The 20,100-nt window shown below is 42.4% G+C and overlaps 2 protein-coding genes across 2 annotated transcripts; one reads left to right on the forward strand and one right to left on the reverse strand.

Moving 5' to 3' along the window:
• The first annotated feature begins 1,682 nt into the window (after positions 1–1,682).
• On the forward strand, positions 1,683–2,942 carry Llcfc1 (LLLL and CFNLAS motif containing 1). The gene is made up of 2 exons (XM_028776380.1): positions 1,683–1,915; positions 2,462–2,942. The coding sequence occupies exons 1-2, from the start codon at positions 1,771–1,773 to the stop codon at positions 2,629–2,631; spliced, it is 315 nt and encodes a 104-aa protein (XP_028632213.1). The 5' UTR covers positions 1,683–1,770; the 3' UTR covers positions 2,632–2,942.
• Positions 2,943–3,551: 609 nt separating this feature from the next.
• Positions 3,552–19,612, reverse strand: Kel (Kell metallo-endopeptidase (Kell blood group)). The gene is made up of 18 exons (XM_028776402.1): positions 19,510–19,612; positions 19,115–19,256; positions 18,637–18,813; positions 18,087–18,211; positions 17,480–17,626; positions 15,757–15,819; positions 15,482–15,670; positions 14,877–15,025; positions 14,001–14,130; positions 7,890–8,000; positions 6,699–6,797; positions 6,436–6,513; positions 5,952–6,052; positions 5,697–5,807; positions 5,481–5,548; positions 5,107–5,276; positions 4,685–4,780; positions 3,552–3,827 (listed from the first exon to the last, which is right to left on the reverse strand). Exons 1-18 carry the CDS (start codon positions 19,531–19,533, stop codon positions 3,666–3,668), a joined length of 2,142 nt encoding a protein of 713 aa, XP_028632235.1. The 5' UTR covers positions 19,534–19,612; the 3' UTR covers positions 3,552–3,665.
• Positions 19,613–20,100: the final 488 nt, after the last annotated feature.

Here is a 20,100-nt window from a genome sequence, read left to right on the forward strand (position 1 = left end):
CATGGAGGGAGTGAGAAGACTGGAAAAGCATTTCATCTCTATTCTCATCTTCTCATTTCTGCAATTCTTTCCTACAGAAAGGTATAGGTTTCTGTACATCTCCTGGAGCCTGTGCTTACATACATTTTTCCAAGCAATGCGTGCACGGTGAGAAAGAGTAACAAACCTTCCCTGTCCCTGGACTTAGCTGCTGATCATGGCCCGCATCAGTTTTTGTTTTCCAGCTAGGACCATTATGCTATCTTCCCTACCCACCACCACCCTTGAGTCCTCTTTACCACCTAGCCAACAGGTCTGACTTGTGGAAGGCAATTTCTCTCTGATTGCAATATTTAGAAGCTTTGACTCTTTTCCACACTCTTTTCTCTCTGTATACTCCCCCACCCCCCACCCCACATCGAGCAAGGAGTTGTCAGGTACCCTTGAAATAGCTTTTCTGTGTCAGAGAATACAAGAAGATACACAATAGAAGACAGTATTTCACCGGGCAGTGGTGGCACACGCCTTTAATCCCAGCACTTGGGAGGCAGAGGCAGGCAGATTTCTGATTTCGAGGCCAGCCTGGTCTACAGAGTGAGTTCCAGGACAGCCAGGGCTACACAGAGAAACCCTGTTTCGAAAAACAAAACAAGACAACAACAACAACAACAACAACAAAAGACAGTATTTCAGCCTAGATGTAAAACAGGAAAAGTCCTAGAATGAAGGGAAATAAAGGAAAGAAAAAAAAAGAATATCCTTTTCTCAGAGAGAAGATAACTAACTTTTTGCCACTATTTCTTTTATTTTGTGTTTGTTCATTTGTTTGTTAGACTGGAGATTGAACGCAGGATCTTGTTCATGCCAGGCATCTTACCACTGAACTACATCTCCAGCCATTAAAAAAAAAATCTACTTTTATAAGACAGGGTCTCACTGGGATGTATACCTGTCTCAAAACTGGCCTGAAGTCACTCTGTAACACAGGCAAGCCTTGAACTTGTTATTTTCCTACTGCTCCCTCCCCTCAGGAGAAATGGAAGGAAGGGCTATACCATCAGCCTAGCACTCAGCCTCCACCTCTGTTCATCTCTATGCACCATGCATAAGTTCTGTGACTCTGTCTCTCTGCCTTACTGTGTGTGTGTACTTTCTTACACTCTTCCTATGACCTTATTCCCAGTTTTCAACAGACTTGAGTTTCCTGCAGAGCATCATGTACATGTATGTGCCTGAGGATTCTGATGGGTAGAATGTGGTGGCCATCATCTGTGCCAACCATTTTGCATATAGAAAAGCTATATGGAATTATAGACACGTGTCACATTTAGACTTAAAATCACCAATGTAGATTACTGCTTTGCATACTGATGCCTGTCATCTTGTGTGGGAGGTGTGTTTTTCCAGTGACTTCTCATGTAAGTAGTGGCTATGAGAATATTGTTCCTTTAGAGTGCAGGTAGCTATGCAGATTCAATGGTGTAATACATATGATGATACTTGGCAAATTCTGGAACCCTTATAGGTTGTGGTCTATAACATGACCCATTAACAGCCATCTCAGAAGCCTCTGCTCTCTCTCACTCTTCTTTCTGGCACTGGAATGGTATAAAGATCTAGAATGTAGGATATACCAGCCACGGCAGTGATGTCATAGGACACATATAGTCAGAGGTCCTATGGAAGAGAAGGAGGAAAAGCGATGCTGGCAAGGGGTAAGAGCTAAGAAAGGGATAGGGTGGTGCTGGGAGCTGGGGACTGGGGCCAGAGGCAGCATGAGAGAAGAGGCCCATGATTTCTCTGGGCTCCCAGCTCCACAGAGCAACATTCCTGACAGCTATGCTGCTGCTGCTGCAAGTGAAAGGGGTGAAGACTCTGAAGGGCAGTGCGAGCCTGGATGGTGACAAGAGTCAGAAAGACAAAACGTTCCCTGAAGGTGGGTAGAGGAGAGAGAGGTAGGGATGGGATGGGTGGGTGGGGGGGTGGACATAAGGGTTTTCTTGGGTTCAAACCAGGTTCCAGCAGATGATTAGGTCATGATCAATCTGGGGTTTGGATTTTGGGAGATAACATGTTCCCTATCACCACAGAATGAAATGATAGCTGTACATAAAAATGTTTGGCTTAACACAGACTCTTAGCTAGGTCACAGCATGGGGCTACCTACAATTGTCAAAGGCCTCTGAAGAAGTAGAGTATCTAGAGAGGGCCTCTTTGCCTTCATGCTTGAAGATATCTCTCACTCCTTTGGAGGAGGGAACTGGAGTGAGAAGTGGTTGTCACCTGTGTTTGGGATGGGGCTACGGTTGAAGTGAGATCGGAAAAGCCCTCTAGATAAAGCATTCTCTCACCCAGTCAAGGCCTGTGTTATGACTGGCAGTTGGCCCTCACTTATCTCTCCACCCTTCACCTCAATCCCTTTTTGATACAGACTACAAGTGCGACTGGGGCTGCCCATTTCTGTCCTTCTTTTATGTTCTAGACCAGGACGAGGAGGAGTATGAAGAACACTTTGTGGCATCATCAGTGGGTGAGCAGTGGCAGGTGATAGATATGGCCCAGCAAGAAGATTCCCAGGCCACAACTATCCGGGACCACCTCTTTGATCTAGCCTTCTGCTTCAACCTGGCCAGCATGGTGTTTTTTTTATGAGAGACTTTGAGGTGGAGGCAGTAGTCTGGATCCTTCATGAGGACTTAGACATCTACCTCCCCTTCCTGATTGCTTACTGATCTCCTCAAAATGCACACCCTGCTCCCTGTTTCTAAGAAGCACCTGGCCTTATGGTATATCAACAGAGCTTTCCTAACTCTCATATCCACCACTTAATTGCCACCCCAACCCAGAATTTCATGTCCCGGGGCCAAAGATACCAAACCCACACCCTTCTCTCTTAAGCTTTGTCTGAAACAGGGAGGAGATGGTGACAATAAAGTAGCAATCACAATAAAATTCTGAAAACAGTTGTGAGTGGCTTTTTGCAACTTAAGATCTCGCTTGGCTCTATAACTGGTCTGCTTAATTGCCTGGCCTTTGGTGCACTGACCCACCTTCAGACCCACCAGTTCACCAACTGCTGCTTTGCCAGTGTTCATGAAGCTTTCTTGGCACTTCTCCCTCTTATCCTTCCTAACTTCTAGGAACAAAACATACCAGGAAAGTGGCATCAAAAGTTGACAGAGTGGGCTGTGGAGATGTGGACTACGTTGTTGCTTCAGAATTGTAAGCACCGGTGTTTGAACCTTTAGACTACACGCAAAGCTAGATGCGTAGTCCACATAAGTAATAATATCACTCTTACAGTGAGGCAGACAGACAGGATGTGGAGAGAGGAGTGTCCCTAGAAGCTGGATTTTCAATGTGTTGTATACACACTGTGCTGTATACCTCACAAAACAAGGTAGATGGCAAGGATTATAATACCCAAGTTTGTCCCCTAATCTCCTCCACACATAAACTATAGCATACATGTGCCCACTGTGCCCAGAATGAGCATACACACACGCACGCACCCACCTACCCCCCAACACACACAGGCACACACACACACTGAAAATAAGAGATAGCAAAAGCTCAATACACTCTTTTATTTTGGGAACAGAAAAAAGAGAGACATTTATTTTGGCTTCAAGGATGGGCTCACAAGCAGCCCATGCATTTACGTCTCAGTTTCTTTGGTAGCCAAGTTACCAGAGCTTGCAGCGGGCAGAGGGATTTAGAAGGGTACCACGTGGACAATGAAAATGTTTGGCAAAATCTGGTGTATTGCTGAGGGGCCCATGGACTCGAAGGCTTGGAGGACTGTGAGGGTCCTGAGGGTCTTGTGAGCTCAGCTCCCTACACATTACCTGAGGAAGAAGATGGGCCTGAATGGATAAGGAGTAAAGACAGTCTCATAGGGTGATGGGGATGGGTTAGACACAAGGACTAGAAGATTCTAGGCAGAACAAAGAGGACGAGAGGCAGGACACTCAGGAGCAACATGGATAATATATCACATGTAAATCATTTGATTTGGCACTAGCCATGTAGGAGGAAAATTGGTTGTATAACATTACTGTTTTTAAGGGACTAAAGTGAGGGTTAGTAGTGGGGTTCTGTAAGTGAACCACTAGTATATTGGAAAATTGAGGAACATGCCTGCTGAAAGAGCATGTTTAATGTCCTTAAAGGAGTGATACCAATTTGAGACCAGCCCCCTGGACTGAGGTCTCTTGAGTAGTGTGGTCATATGTCCATCCTGTTATTGGCTCCTTTAAAAGTAGTCTATTTCTGAAGCATGAGAGAAAGAGAGAGAGAGAGAGAGAGAGAGAGAGAGAGAGAGAGAGAGAGAGAGGGAAGGAAGGAAGGAAGGAAGGAAGGAAGGAAGGAAGGAAGGAAAGAAAGAAAGAAAGAAAGAAAGAAAGAAAGAAAGAAAGAAAGAAAGAGAAAACAGGCTTATGTTATAGACAGACTTGGAAGTGGAGAGTTGTCTTCTCTTGGAGATTGTGGAGGGGAGACAGTTTCTGGATAAGATTAAAGAACCTTTCTGTAAACATCTAAAGGTGGTTCCAAAGGAACAAATGAGGAACAATAAAAGTGGAGATCCATAGTGGTGGCCTTGCAAGTATGGAACAGTGAAGCAGGGTGCAAACATTCTTTTAGTATCAGTGATAGGGTCTTTAACTGATGGGAAGCAAGTTAGGGAGAAATGATGGATGTTTACCTGGGCGTAGCTTCGGAAGAAGAGTTGATAGGGGCTAAGATCCAGGTTGGGCAGGGTCAACTCCCCAGTGTGCTCTACTATCCTCTTGCTATATGCCTAAATAAAGGTTTGGGATAAAAATTTCTTTTAGGCTTCAAATAGGTAGGCATTTAAAAGTCTGATACCAGCTACATAGCATGGTACCCTAACAAGTTCCTAAGCCTTCTTATCCAACTCTGCACTGATGTTCTTATCTGAGTCAAGAAGAAAGAGTACTCACCAGAAGACCTATAAATGCCTTAGAAGGTGGGGAATCTACAGGGTAGGAAGGGGGTCCCAAGTTGCCATCTGTTCAATGGGAATGTGAAGGGCAGAAAGCTATGCAACCATATTTCCATGAGGGATAGTGGAAGGAAAATGGAAGGACAGGGACCTCAGCACACCTGGAATGCAATGGCTATGCCTCCTGTATCTCCAGCATTTTCCAGGAGCGTGTGAGAACCATTGAAAGAGGACATGCTGGGTAAAGAGAAGGCAGCATAATGATGTTCCAGGCATAGAAGTGCTTCTTGTAGTGCACGGGTGTCACAGGCTGGGCAGCCCCCAGGGAGTACTGTTAAAGATGAAACAAGACAATGAATTGAAGACATTGGAATATGAGGGCTATCACAGACTAACCTGGCTCCCAGGAACATGGAACATTTTGCAGACTATCCATCCTCTAGCCTATGAATAGACTTCCCCTTCCTTTTGGGCCTCCTTTGTTGTCCTCCCTGGTGATCCCTTGGGTCCTATCTACCAATGATTCACTACTCACAGAGTTGGTAGAAGATATGCAACAGTTTATGGGCAATGATGCTGCCAGCAGCGCCAAAGTTCACAGCTCTAAAGAGATAAAATCTGGTTTTACTTGCAAAATCCTTCAAAAGTATTTACTCCAATTTTTCAACTCCAAGTCTCATGCATTCTAACACCTGTTAATCCCTCTTGAGATCTCCCACCAAAAGACTCACCTTCAGAGAACGATCCATACCTGGGGTAGCCAGGGTGGAAGAATGGAGGTTGGAGAAGGCCAGCAGAGAAGACCACCACATGGTCAGATATTGAATAGTAGGCATTGACCTCCCAGGGAGATTTCTGCCATCTGTGTGAAGAATGCATACAAACACAGCTCTATCATTTACTGTCTATGCAAGGCACATGCAGTCTCTCTTAATCATCATCATGGATTTGTTTCTGTTATCACTGTTCTCATCCCATCTCTAGGATGAGGTATCTGATCTCATACCTGTGGTAGGGAAAAGGCTGCAAGAAGCTCTGAACATTTCTGGTCTGGAGGGATCGTACACAACTCAGGTAAGACTGAAGGAAACTGGGGCCAAGTTGTATCTGGGGAAGAGACAGCAGATCATTTGGTGCACAGAGATGTATACAGATAGATGGTACTGGGAACATTAGGCCTAAACAGGTAATCCCTGATATACATGCCACCACATCCTATAATACCACCTCACGTTAGTACCAAGTTCACAGGTATCATCATGCAGCTAAGCATAGACACATCACAGAATGCATGTGTGTACTTGTGTGTATGTATACATGAGAGCCCTAGAAAATTTCAATATTTTGCTTGTAAGACCCATCCAACATGAGGATAAAGAAGAAGTTAGCTCAGAATTGCCCACAGAAAATAAATTGCTTTGCAGAGTCAGTTGGATCATGGGAGTAAGAAACCAAGGGTATAAGGGACACTGAAAGGGACAAAGACCCACATCACTATATTCCTGTGTGGCCATTTCAGGCTTCAGGGCCCGTTTTGGTGCCCCCATCTCCACCTGCAGTTGGGTGAGCTGGAAAGAGAAACAAAAATTTGTAAGCTGCCAGCATTCCCTCGTAAATCCTTATGAGCGATTAACACTGTCACCCAGATATGTGATCTGTACCCCCTTCTCTTTCTTCCATCCCCATTTCTTCACCCAGTGACCAACTATCTCTTAAATGGCTTCAAGTTGACCTGTAATCATCCTGGCAATACCTTGTTCAAGGCCTCTTTCAGGGTCTCCTCACTTATCCAGGAAAGCTTTTTGAGGCGTATGACGACAGCATCCTTTATCTCAGCAAATAATTCCATGGCCTATGGGATGTGGGTAGGAAAAGGAAAACAGTGTAACGATTAGTCTGTCTCTGGTCCTTCTATAGCCTGTAAAGAGACCTTGGCCCTACTGGTCTCCAATTACTGTCAGAGAAAGGGGAAGAACTCACAAGAGAGTTTGTTCCCCAGATTACCACAAATATCCAAAGTATAAAGATTCCTGGGGCTACTAGGACAGTGTCAAACTCAGAGAGGGGAATTAGTTATTTGAAGAAGGGACCATAACAGTGCTTTTGCCATTGTGATATCTGAGATTGATGAGTACTTTCATTTGGGTCCAGCATCGCTCCCAGAAAAGGAGAGAGCATGGGGGAATTACTGTTTCCTTCTCTGTTTTCAGGACTTTTGTCTTCATACCCTTCCACTTAAGTCATACTTCTACTCTTCTAAGTTCCTTAGCTTCCCAGCAAGTTGCAGTCTCCAAAGCCATATGGCCTGAACTTTACATCTCCTTAATTTGCAATTACTCACTGTCTTATGTACATTCTTTCCTGGTAGGAGGAATTGGGTAACAGTATCAGAAATGATTCTGGCTTTAGACTGACTGAGTTCAAATTTTGACTGCTATTTGATGACTCTGTGAAGTTAAATAACTCATTTAACTACTCTTGGTTCAATCCCCTCTTCCATTAAATCAGGCAAATAACTGTAATTAAACGTATTACATGTAAAATGCTTTTAAATTTCCCACTCATTCAGAAGTTGCTTGTTTGTTCTCCATGAGATTATTCATCATGTGCTCATGGTATATCATGTATTGTTCAAAACTCTTAAACAAACAGAGAGATAGCCTTAAAGGTCAAGGAGTTTGATTTTTTTTCTTTTTATGGTTGAAGAAACAGGATACCAGGAAAGTCCAGTGAGGTGTTTAAATTAATTCATGTTGGAAATACTTTGTGTCCTGTGGCTAAATTGCAGTTGCCCAAGGGACTGAGCAGGTCCCTAGGTTCTCTCTTGTTTGACTTTCCTTTCTACCTGATTCCTGCTTTGCACACCAGAAAGAAGGCAGACTAGGGCAAGGTGTGTTGGGTGGAAAGGGTAGAGGGTTGCAGGCAAGGGAAAGCTCTCACATACAGCACTTTGAATGCTTGGGCCAAAGGCTTCACGAACAAACAGAGCTGCCAGAGTAGGTTCAAAGAAGGCTCCCGTATGTTCCACACACTTCATCCATCGAGGGTAGGCTGGCTGCAAAAACATACTGGAGTGAATGAGGTCTGTCCAGGCCTCTGTTTTTATCATATTCCAATGACAGTCATCCCAAAGGATGTTGTCTTTGATGCATTTAAAAATTTTTTATTTCCCAGGGATGGAGAAATGACTCGGGCATTAACGTGCCACACAAATACAAGGACCTGAATTCAAGACCCCAGAACCAACATAAAAAGTCAGGTCTGGAGGTTCATGCCTTCAGTAGCTTGGAGAAGCTGATTGGCTGCTATCCAGCCTATCTGAACCAACAAGTTTTAGGGTTAGTGAGAGGACTGCCTCAAAAACTAAAGATAGAGAGTGATAAAAAGAAAGCTACCTGATGAGGTCTCCATATGTACACACAAGTACATATACAACATATACATGCATACACCATACATGTAGACAACAATAATACACACATACATATACACACATAGATTTTTTTTATAATTTTCTTTCTCAAAATGTGCTATTGCTCAGCAGAAAGAGGCTTCCCATCTCCCTTAGCACCAGGCTTGTTGCCTATTGGCACAAAAGCAAGGCCCTTAGGAGGCATCCCTCTGAGGAATATAAGGCTTCTGGGAAGGGGTGGAAGAGTATCCAATCCTGAGATGTCCACTTGGGTCCAATTCCCAAATGGCCCAGGGGTTACACTGTATACTCCTTCCTCCCAGACCTCCATCCCTAACTGTAAGCCAATGGAAGAAACTCTTTTCTTCTATAGTACCCATGCCCATCCTCAAAGGGTGTGTATCATATAGTAGAACCTTATAGACCAGTAAATGAGGGCTTCAGGTGATGCGATGCTTCCTGTTAGAAGTGGTAAAAGCAAACCACTGAGCAACAAGTACCCCACTCAAGCTAGAATATTAGCTGTCCCTCCAGACAGGGAAAGGTGGCAGGCACTACATATGTTAGAGAGAATGTGGATATAGAGGAGGGAGAAAACTCTGAAATATAAAGGGTGGAAGAAGTACTTCAAATGCAAAATAAGGAAGTTCAATGGTTTCATTTTAGGGCAATGGAAATGCTTGTATATGTCTCCTACAAACCATGAATAATAAGACTATAAAGAAATTAGAAAAATCAAGAAAGCTCTAAGAATATGTAAATATTTTTAGATAAAATTCTATAACAAATTATTAAAGGGATATTTTTGAAGGCATGGAAAATAATGTGTAACTATTAAGTGATCCATTGTAGGATCACTGAGGGCCAGTTATGTCAAAATGTATAGAAAATGTAACTATTTAAAGGGCTCATTAAACTGGGTTACAAGGCAGACTAGGAGCTACAAACACAGATAAGCCCCTGCTATAATCACAGATTAGGGCCCTCAATAACATGACAGAGTTCCAAATCAGAAGCACAGGACACAGAGAGGCTGCAGCAAACTTGAGTATGAACTAAGGAGAAATGAGCACCTTCTCAAATAAGGCTGGTTCAGGGCTGTCTGTTCACACAAATGCACACATGCATATGTGTTCACAAACTGTAAATCTATTAGAATGCTTCCTCCTAATTTTTCAATATAAATTATTCCAAACAGTAATGAAATCTGTCTGTAAACTAAATATGTCCTTAAAGACCACCACAATAGTGCCCTTATACATAATCCCTGGCATTTACAAATGTGAGCTTAAACCCATGTACTTTAGGTAGACCAGCTGTACAAACAAGAGGAATGTCTGCTCTACCTTCCTCACAGATTTGAAGATCAGGTGACCTAATTCCTTAAAAGCACTCTATTTATTCTAACCTCCACTGGAATTTGATTAGCACTACTCAGTACATTCCATTGCCATGCTGATGGCATTATCTTAACATCAGGAAAACATCTGGAAACACCTCAAATCACATCCTAGTAAATGAGATAAAAAAAAACTGATGTGGAATAATGGTGCAATATGAGTGGACTCTTGTCTGGCTCAACCATAATTAAACGTCACAAGAATGACTCCTGGTTAATTTGACCTTTCTGCCCTGCCAACTGATAACCACAACTGCTATTTTTCTTGCATTCCTTTTCTTCATTTGACATTTTGCCTTTGTCCTAACACCACCCAGCACACCTAGTTTATTATCACTCTGTTTTTAAAAACTGAACTATAAATACACAAAGCAGGAATAATTGTGTATTTTGTCCACTTGTACATAATGGGTGTCTATAGGAACATTTTTTTTATAGTTGGTACTCAACAAATATTATCACATATTCCACATGCAGTGAGTGATGGCACACACCTGTAATCCTAGCAGTTGAAGGGCAGAGGCAGGAGATTAAAAGTTCTAAGCCATCATGGTGAGACTCTGTCTCAAAAAATTTTGAAAAACATAAACAATATCACATAAATGAATAGATAAATCTATAGCTAAATCCTGTAAGCCTGACCTACTGCTTTTCTACCAAGATATTGACAGTCATGTGGATTAAGAACTTTTGAGTAAAATTGTAGATGACCAAGGAACCAAGAAGAAAAGTGACTGAAATGACTTGTTTAAACAAAGTTTTAAATAGCCTAAGTAAATTGTGTTGTTAGGCTGAATATAAATAGTTCTCGTTACACAGAGAAAAATGTGAAATCTTGCTTCCATTGTCCTCAGTTCAGCTTCACAAGTTTCACAGTGGAAATAGGCATTTCCATTGACCATGTTCTCAAAATTAACCACAAGGGTCAGATTTGACACTTCTTGATTTTTCTTTCTTTCTTTTTTAAAATAATTTTTTATTGGACATTTTATTTACATTTCAGATGTTATCCCCTTACCCCATCCCCCCTCAGGAACCCCTATCCCATTCCTCCTGCTTCTATGAGAATATGCCCCCACCCATCCCCCCACCCACTCCCACCTCCCTGCCCTTGAATTCCCCCACACTGGGCATCCAGTCTTCCTGGGACCAAGGATCTCCTCTCCTGCCTGTGACTAACAAGGCCATCCTCCCCTACATATACAGCTGGAGCCATGGATCTCTCCCTATGTGCTCCCAGGCTGGTGGTTTAGACCCTGGGAGCTCTGGTTGGTTGGTATTGTTGCTCTCCTCATGGGGCTGCAAACCCTTTCAGCTCCTTGAGCTCCTTCTCTCTGACTTCTCCATTGGGAACCCCTTGATCAGTTCAATGGTTAGCTGTGAGCATCTGCCTCTGAATATGTCAGACTCTTGCAGACCTCTAAGGAGATAGCTATATCAGGCTACTGTCAGCATCCACTTCCTGACATCCACATCTGTGTCTACCTTTGGTGACTGCACATGGGATGGATACTCAGGTGGAATAGTCTCCAGATGGTCCCTCTTTCTGTTTCTGTCCCACACTCTGTCTCCATATTTGCTCAAATAAGACTATACATTAGAATTCTTCAGATAACTCAGAAGACTACAACTAATAAACATTGTCTGTAACTAAAAATCAAGTCCAGAACCTGATATTGCCACTGACTCCTTGTTACCTCTTAAACTACAAGTCAGGGAATTCCATAGCTCGTGTTCTTGAAATATGTTTTTCTTAAATATAAATCAGATACATTCTATAAATTTCCTGTTTCATGAGAAGAAAAGCAAGTATCCTTACAATGTCTTGCCAGACTCTTCTTTCTCTGGTTTTCTTCAGGGCTATCCTATTTGCTGATATAGTTCTCAACCACCCAAGGTATAGTTCAGCAGTAGCATTGGGCCTTACGTGCAAAACCTCATTATTTTTTCTCAGCCAGAGTCATGAAGTCGATCTCACATACTACCCCAGTTTTTCTCCATTCTCTTCCATGCATTGTTTCTGTGAGATAAGGCCAGGCAATGCCTTTCTTTCTCTACATACTGCTTCAGTTTTAGCTGTTACTAAGAGTCCCTCCTGCTATTCAACCCTCGCTGATTACCCTGTTTTAGGAGGCATGAAGGATACTTATTGTCTAAATTGTTAAATTCTTTAGTAGTACATCTCTGTCTTTTATGTACTCAGACAGTCAAGTGTTAGCAACATACACGATGTGGAACCTAAAGGCAAATAATACTCAACAGTGCTGTCGTTTATAAAAGAGTTTGCTAACCCAATGATGTAGCACTCACATATTTCTCAATCTGGCCTGGTGTGGTAAGATTATAGGTTTGTGGGGCCAGAGAGATGACTCAGCAGTTAAGAACACTGCTGGTGTTCTTCCAGAGGGCTTGGGTTAAAATACTAGCACTCACATGGCAGCTCATAAGTGTCTGTAACTCCAGTTCCAGGGAACCTGACATCCTCACATAGACATACCATACATGCAGTCAAAATGCCAAATGGACATGAAGTAAAATTAAATAAATAATTTTAAAAAGATATAAGCCAAACAGGTTTATTTTGGATCCTGATTCTTCACTTAACAGCAATGAGATCATAGGGGAGGTTGTCATTCTTCTACCTGTGTCTGAATCTGAGACATGGAGACTAGAACCTTAGAGCATTACTGGGAAAATATAATAATATCATGTTTAGTGAGTGGTGTACATGGATGACTGACTGACTTTAAGACTTGTTAGATGATGTTAACAGGTTCTCTAAGGTCACACTTTATTTTCACCTTTCTACACCCCAATGGAAAGGATGGTGATTACAGGCTTTGTAAGCTTTTCACATTCTTTAAGCATGAGTCTCTGTGTTGACATGTTTATACCTTCTAAGACATGACCTCATGCCACAGTCCTGGCATTTACAGGAAGCTATTTTTATTGTTCCAGGAAGTTTGCAGTTGGGATTATGCTCTGCTTCATCTGATTAAGAGATAGGTCTCATAGTAACTTATTGTGAATGTACCCCCACTGAGTGACCATCCTAATGAAGAATGGTCTAAGCTACAATGACCTTATAGCCAGACAGCCAGAGAAGTTCCCTGCTCTAACTTATGACTATATTTGTAGATTCATCTCTACAATAAACATAAAATGAGCTTGATGTGGTAGTGCACATGTTTATTCTTAGCACTTGGGAGCCAGAGGCATGCAGATCTTTGTGAGTTCTGAGTCAACATCATCTATACAGTGACCTCCAGTACAGACAGTTCTACATAGTTCGACTCTCTCTAAAAAAAAAACAAACCCCAAAGATAAATATATAAAAACATATCATGATATTACGCTACATCATACAAATTTGAGAATTATGTCAATAAAGGAAATTATCTAGGCTTTTACAGACCATAAATAATCAATGCCTATATTTCAGCCTCAATGAAAGAATTCTTTTACAAATTGGATGAGGGGGAAATTAACTGGTGCACATGTAGAGTTCAGAAGACCACCTCAGGTGCTAAGCCTCATTTTCCACTTCATTTGAGTAGAGATTGTTTTTTTTTTTTTTTTTTTGCCATTGTATATATCAGGCTACTGGGGCCCTACTTTTAAAGTAGAGAAATGATCTATAAATGAACAAGAGTAAAGGTTATTTTCTCTTAAGATAGACCATAAAGGAAGGCCTTCACTGAGGTAAGGATGTGCCAAATGCTCTAGACATTACCACTTGAATTTGAAAGGGTTCGACACAGTATGTTAAGGAACGATGACTGAAGATATCTGTCAGTTAATGCATTTGACAGGTTAATTGCTTCTACATACTTCTTATACACCCTTCTCAGATATGTGAAGGTCTGACCAACCATGTCCATTTGTAACCAAACAATCTCATGGGATCAGGGATGAACTTTGTGATACACATGTAAACACTGTCAAATATTGTTCATCACAATAAATCTTAACCTTTAGAGTCAGGTCCTCAACCATAGAATTCAGGAAAACAGGACATTGCTTAAGAGTAATGGTAAAGAAAGGGTTCTTTCTTAATTTTACTTTTATGTCAAAACTTTAATGTTCAGTCAAAGGTCACAGAAGTAGCCAGTTAGTATCTTAATTCTAAAGATATACTCTGACTTCCTATCTTGCCAACTTCCATGGTGTGAGACCTGTCCTCCTATGCCTTTTTACCTCAATATTTACCCCAATATAGAAAATACATCGCCTTCCCTCCTCACCAGAGGTGGTTGTTCTTTCAGTTTCCGTAGTTTCTGGATCAGTTCTCTGCGTGCCTCCTGGAATTTAGTGTCCAGTGCTGGCGAAAGGGTATCCACCAGCCCAAAGATCATGTAGCTCTGTATTGTCTCCCTGTAGATACAAAATTGCCAACCCAAAGCTAAAGCTCCTAAACATGCTCATAGGAATAATCCCTTCAACAAACTACTGTGGTATCCTTGTACCTAGCCCCTTCTCCTCTACATTTCCAAAGAGTAACTGCCATATAAGCAAAAACATCAAGAACAAAGAGTCGTTATTAGTATGACTTTGGGAGTGACAGAGGAGTAGAGTAAAGAGGCTGCCTTCTGAAGTTACTGGGAAGGGACTTGATTTATCTATTTCCACAATCAGGAAACCTTAGCTCATCTAAAGACAGATTTTAAGTGGAATGAAGTTGGGTTTGTGGATTGCCTTGGTCCTGCTGGCAGCTGTCTTTCAAGACATACATACAGAAAACTGCTAAAGCCACATGATTGCTGCTTTGCCTCCTCCATAAAGGATTTCTAGACAATGGTGCTGTTAGGATGCTATAGAGAAGGCTTTCGTTCATGCCCTTCAGAGTTGGGCTTTTCTGGATTTTCAATAGTGCATGAGCTCCATTAAGGATAATGGTACATTCCTGGTAGACATCTTATCTCTCTCAACTCTATACCCTTCATTTGGTGTGTCACATGGTCATCACATCCCAAAGCCTTACATAATTTTATGTTTCCTTCTGTGCCACCCATCCTGTCTTTCTCTGTTTCTCCATGTCACAGGAGCCTCTCACTCACAGTGCCCTTGATAGCTCACTCTCCTCCCATACCCAATATCTGTCCAACTCCACCTGGGCAAACCTGTGATTCAGCAGCCCTTCTTCTACCAGTTGGGACATGTTTCTCAAGTAGTCAAGGTCATGTACCACAAGGGTCTGGGAGGGACTCAAAGTCATCGGTGTGAATATTGCTTGTAAACAGGACAACCAGTCGATGGCTGGGGCCATTTCCTTAGAGAAAAGACACAAAGCTAAAGAAGGGGACAACAAAAGAAACAGGAAGGAGAGGAAATGGGGTGTTCTAGACGAAGGATTGGAGACTAGAGTTAAGGACAAATTGAAATGAAAGGAAAGAGACAAGATGGTTCAGTGATGTCAGGCACTTGCCACCAAGAATGACTACCTGACTACATTCTCCCAACCCATATGATAGAAGGCAAAAATGTAACTACCCCAAATTATTCTCTGGCTTCCATCTTCATACCCAGGCACATTCCTGCCCAAAGTCCCACAGAAAGAATAAATGAGTAAGTAAATAAGAAAATAAATAAATAAATAAACAAACAAATAACAAATAATTGCACTTTTTAAAGTAAAGGAACTAATAGTAGTAGAAGAATGAAGATAAAAAGAGCAAGTTTGAGAGGCCATCAAACACAGATTCCTTAGGCCCTCAGTTCTAGGCACCTGCAGTTCATCAATAGTAACCACATGAAAGAGCTTGTCTTGTTCCTGCTGCTGCTGTTGTGGTCTCAGAAACTGGAACAGCCGTGAGGTAAAGACGATGGACCAGGAGGCATGTTGTTCAGCTTCTTGTGGCTTACTCCCCAGTAAAGTTCCCAGCCTGTTCAGGTACGTCACATATTCCCGCAGGATCTAGAGGAGGAGAATCTTATTGACAAAAGCTAGAAGTCTTTCAAATGGGGGCTAGGAGACAAGGTGCGTGTTGTGTGGCATCTTACCTGAGCATAGACTTTCTGTTCCTGCTCTTGGTGGAGAAGAATTTCAAACTCCGGCTGATCTATCTGGACACAAGAGAGACTGGAGAGAAATGGGCACATAGGGGGTAGAGCGGGTAGGCGTGGGAAGGTAGGAGAGGTACCACGGAAGCTAGGAAGATGGGAATAAAGAAATGAGAGAGAGGTACCCTACAAAGAAAGACAGGGACTGGTAGGTCTATGCATTCAAATGTTGAGCTTCTCAGCAATAGAGGAACACAGATTTGTTTAGAGGAAACTATTTTTTGTGCCAGTATAGATCTAAAGTCAAGGATGTGAGACACCCATTTCAGGTATATTAATTAAAACATACTCAAACTCTATAACAAAATATATTTTTAATACGTACTTTTAAAACAATGCAGAAGAGCCCATCAGGAATAAAACATCAAAACTTTGCTTATCATGATTTTATTTTTTACAATAAATTCTACAATGTTATGTGCTTGTGACACGATTCTGCACATGTAGTTGCCTATCACAGATGAGGCCTTATATCTAATCCCTAGCACCAAATTTCACCATGTATTTTATTTTAGTTTTGTTTTTCGAGACAGGGTTTCTCTGTGTAGCCCTGGCTGTCCTGGAACTCACTCTGTAGTGTAGTGTAGTGTAGTGGCTGGCCTCAAACTCAGAAATCCTCCTGCCTTTGCCTCCCAAGTGCTGGGATTAAAGGCGTGCACCACCACTGCCCGGTGAACTCCATGTATTTTATTCTAATTTAAAATTGTAATTGTTTTTTAGAGACCTACAATAGTTTTACTTCATCTTGGGAAAGCAGTATATTTTTAGAATTACAAATAAATGCAAATTTGATAGTTTTCTCTCCATAGATTTACATTAATTTATATTTTTAAAAATTATTCATATTCTGTGGAATTCAGAGACAAATACAGAACACTCCCGTGTTTACCACAGGAGTGATGGCTCTGTTATTATTTATTTATAAATTCAACGGAACACCTAGCAGTGGTCAGTAGTTGCTGAGAAGAACTCTAGTCTGTTGAGGGCACAGGCTTTCAGATTACTAAATGCTGAGAGAATTAAATGGATGACAGAGAGACTGCAAATTGTATTTAGCATGTCAGGGAAGACTTATTGAAAGAGACTTCTAGTGCAAACACATAGGAGTCTTCTAGGATTGTTACAGGCAAGGAAGTAGCATGAGCAAAGAGAAGAGGAAGAGTTTTGACACTACATGTGAGTCAGCAGAACAGAGTATAAGGGAGAGACAGAATGCAACTAGAGATAAGGATAGAGGTCAGATCACAAACGTAAAATTATTTGCTAATTAATAGGGGCTATATCTTGATGACTGAATGCTCTATTAAAGTGACAGGCTCTTAGCTATCAAGTTTAGAAAGGTGCTTTAGGGAAAATAAAGAGAAAGTAAGAGAAAGGGAATTTTGGAAACAGGATGCCTACTGAAGAAGTCCAGTAGAAGTTCATATTTGCAATAAAGAAAGCTGAAAACGTTTACTCCATCATTCAAAGAGCCGGCTCTGCTACAGCTTTCCCCCCTACCTAATAGCCCTGATCCTTGTAGTATAAATTTTCCCTTAAGGAAGGGCTGTTCCCTACATTGCACGTGTATCTTATCTCCCAGCCTGAAATCTCTTTTGTAAGTAATGATAGCCTAGAGTTAGAGACTCAGGTGTAACTGTGGTTTTGTCAGTTTATCCCTCACCTGGATGACTGGTGTATGTGGAGGGGCTGGATGAGGTCGCAGATAGGCTCGGAAGAATGGGAAGTGGCCATATTGACTCATCAGAAGCCTCAGATTTTGGTTGAAGTCCAAGGAAGTCCAGTTGCCAGAGATGTTCCAGCCTCCAAGCTTCAAAGAAGAGAGACAAACCTGAATCTGAGGACCCATGAGATTGAGCCCCAAATGTGTTCATCTTTCCTTTCTTCTCACATCAACAAGCTCCTTTCTGAGCCCTTTGCTGCTTCTAAAATTTCTCCTTCTTTCTCTAAGTCTTGATTCTTCATAGAGTAGTTTCATTTCTAACTCCATTGCAGAACTTGGAGTCTCTAAGAAATAGCCCTATATTCTATAAAATCATAGCCCCCCCTCTCTCTTTCTGGTTTTTTGAGACAGGGGGTTTCTCTGTATAGCCCTGCCTGTCCTGGAACTCACGCTGTCAACCAGGCTGGCCTCAAACTCAGATATCCACCTGCCTCTGCCTCCCAAGTGCTGGGATTAAAGGTGTATTCCACCACTGCCCAGCAGGAGCTCTCAAGCATACATTGTTCATATGAATTACTTAGAAAGTCAACACCCCAAATTTTCTCACCTTTTCAATAATTTGTATGAGTGGACCAGTCCCTGAAGCTTCAATCGCATCTGTGTCCATGCAGGAGTTATAAAATTGGAAGGCTTTCTCCTCCCCAGATCCTAGTTGCCAGGACCCTGGGTCCTCTAGAAAGGAAACAGGAGAACTCCATGAGTGGGTACTGGAACAGGGACAAACAGAAGATGAGAACCTCATAGCGATGTTGAGAAAGCTTTTCCATAGGGATATAGAAGAGGATCAAGCTCAGATAAATGAGGGGAGCTCCCAGTTTTTATGAGTTAAGCATGATAACAGGATAGATGAGCAAAGAGATGGAGAGGAGACAAAAAGATGATAAAGACAAAGAAAATGCAGAAAGGGAAACAAGAAAGAAAAGAGGTAGAAAAAATAAAAAGGTAAAAGAGTAAGCAGGACGTGAATAAAGGAGAATGGGTAGGAGTGGAAGGCAAGAGCAAGGAGGTTCTCTATACTTGTGCAGAATTCAGAACTATCAAGATCGCATGAGACTCAGTTGTCTTCTTGTTCAGAGACTGCCAATATGTGTCCTCACTCAATAGTCTCCACAGTCGGCTCTTGTTCTCATCTGTAAGCGCCTGGAAAGAATTACTGGTCCCATTGGCTTTTTCACAGGCAAAGGTGAAAAAGTCAATGCAGGGGTCCACACTTCTGTTTCCAGAGGCCAGGTAATGGTTCAGGAGCTCTCTACACACAGGCGTCTCACATGGACCTGTGAAACAAAAGCTCAGAGCTAGTTAAAAAGAGCCAACTGAACAAGGGCTCCCCCCAGGGGCTGGCAAAGGACTTCTAGTGAGGTGCATAGGACGGACAGACCTTAGGAGGGAAATGGTATGACTTCTTGCCTGTTGTGGGATTCAGAGAGAAAGGAGTATAGATTCTCAGAGACCATGAGGATAGGGACAAGTAAGTATATCACGGAGCAAGAGTCTTAGTATGTCATGGGGCAGGAGTCTTAGGGGGTCTATGAAGGAGGGCTGCCTGGGTTAAGGGTGTTCCAGGATCTTCCTTACAAGGACCACAGTTCCGGAAGATGTAAACCCAAAGCATAGAAGAACCAAGAAGCAGGCCACAAAGCAGGACAGCTAGCAGCACCCATCTGACTCTTGTCGACTGTCGGCTCCATTCAGCGGGAGGCCTCTCTTCTGGAGAACTCTAGTCATGGAACCAAGAGGGGAAAAATTAAAACAAAACAAAGAAGTTTGGGAGGACAGAGAGGACACGATGATAAGAAGGGGGTAATGTTATTGTCCCTTTGTACAGAGATAATTCTGCTTATTTTCCCTAAAAGCCAGCCTTCCTCAGATCTTTAGTATGTGAGATAGCATTTCACTTGAAAAAAGGATCAAACAGGACTTGCAGAACTTTAGAAGTAAAAGACATCGATGTGATGGCAGAGGCCACTTACCTCCTGGTGCCAGGGAGGTCCCATTCTATTGCTCTGGCTCTGTCCCCTCAACTTTTCCCCACTTTTTCCTCCTCCTGAAGTGACTGGAGGAAGGAGGAGGAGAGAGAAGCTGGTTCCAAAAGCAAAGATATATTAAAGACAGATTTGTCAAGACACTCTAACCCTCTCCCTCCCCATATTTTCATCTCAAGGCAGTTCCCCAAATGAAGCACTTCCTGGATGTTTCAGTTTCCCCACCTTCCATAATTAACTCCCTTGCTTTCCCCTTCTATTCTGGAAGCTTCGTATTCCCTCCTCTCTAGTGTTTGTTGGGGAGACAGGCTATTTGCACATAGCCACCCTAACCCGGATCTGGGCTCTGGCTGCAGAAGGGGATGTTTCTCAAGGACACTTGCCATCTGTCTCTGCTTCTCTCTGGCTCCCAGAATCCTCCTTGGTTCTGCTCCAGATGCTGTATCTAAAGCATTCAGAAAATGACCTCCCTTTTGCCCCTACTCTGGTCCCTGTGGCCCTGGAGAAGGGGCAGCTCTTCCACTCTCTCTGTCCCCAAATGTGTACTGTTGGCCTCTGGGTGGAGCCTGTTTATCAGTG

Source organism: Grammomys surdaster, unplaced genomic scaffold, assembly GCF_004785775.1.
Source record: "Grammomys surdaster isolate TR1022 unplaced genomic scaffold, NIH_TR_1.0 269, whole genome shotgun sequence".
In the NCBI taxonomy this organism is placed as follows: domain Eukaryota; kingdom Metazoa; phylum Chordata; class Mammalia; order Rodentia; family Muridae; genus Grammomys; species Grammomys surdaster.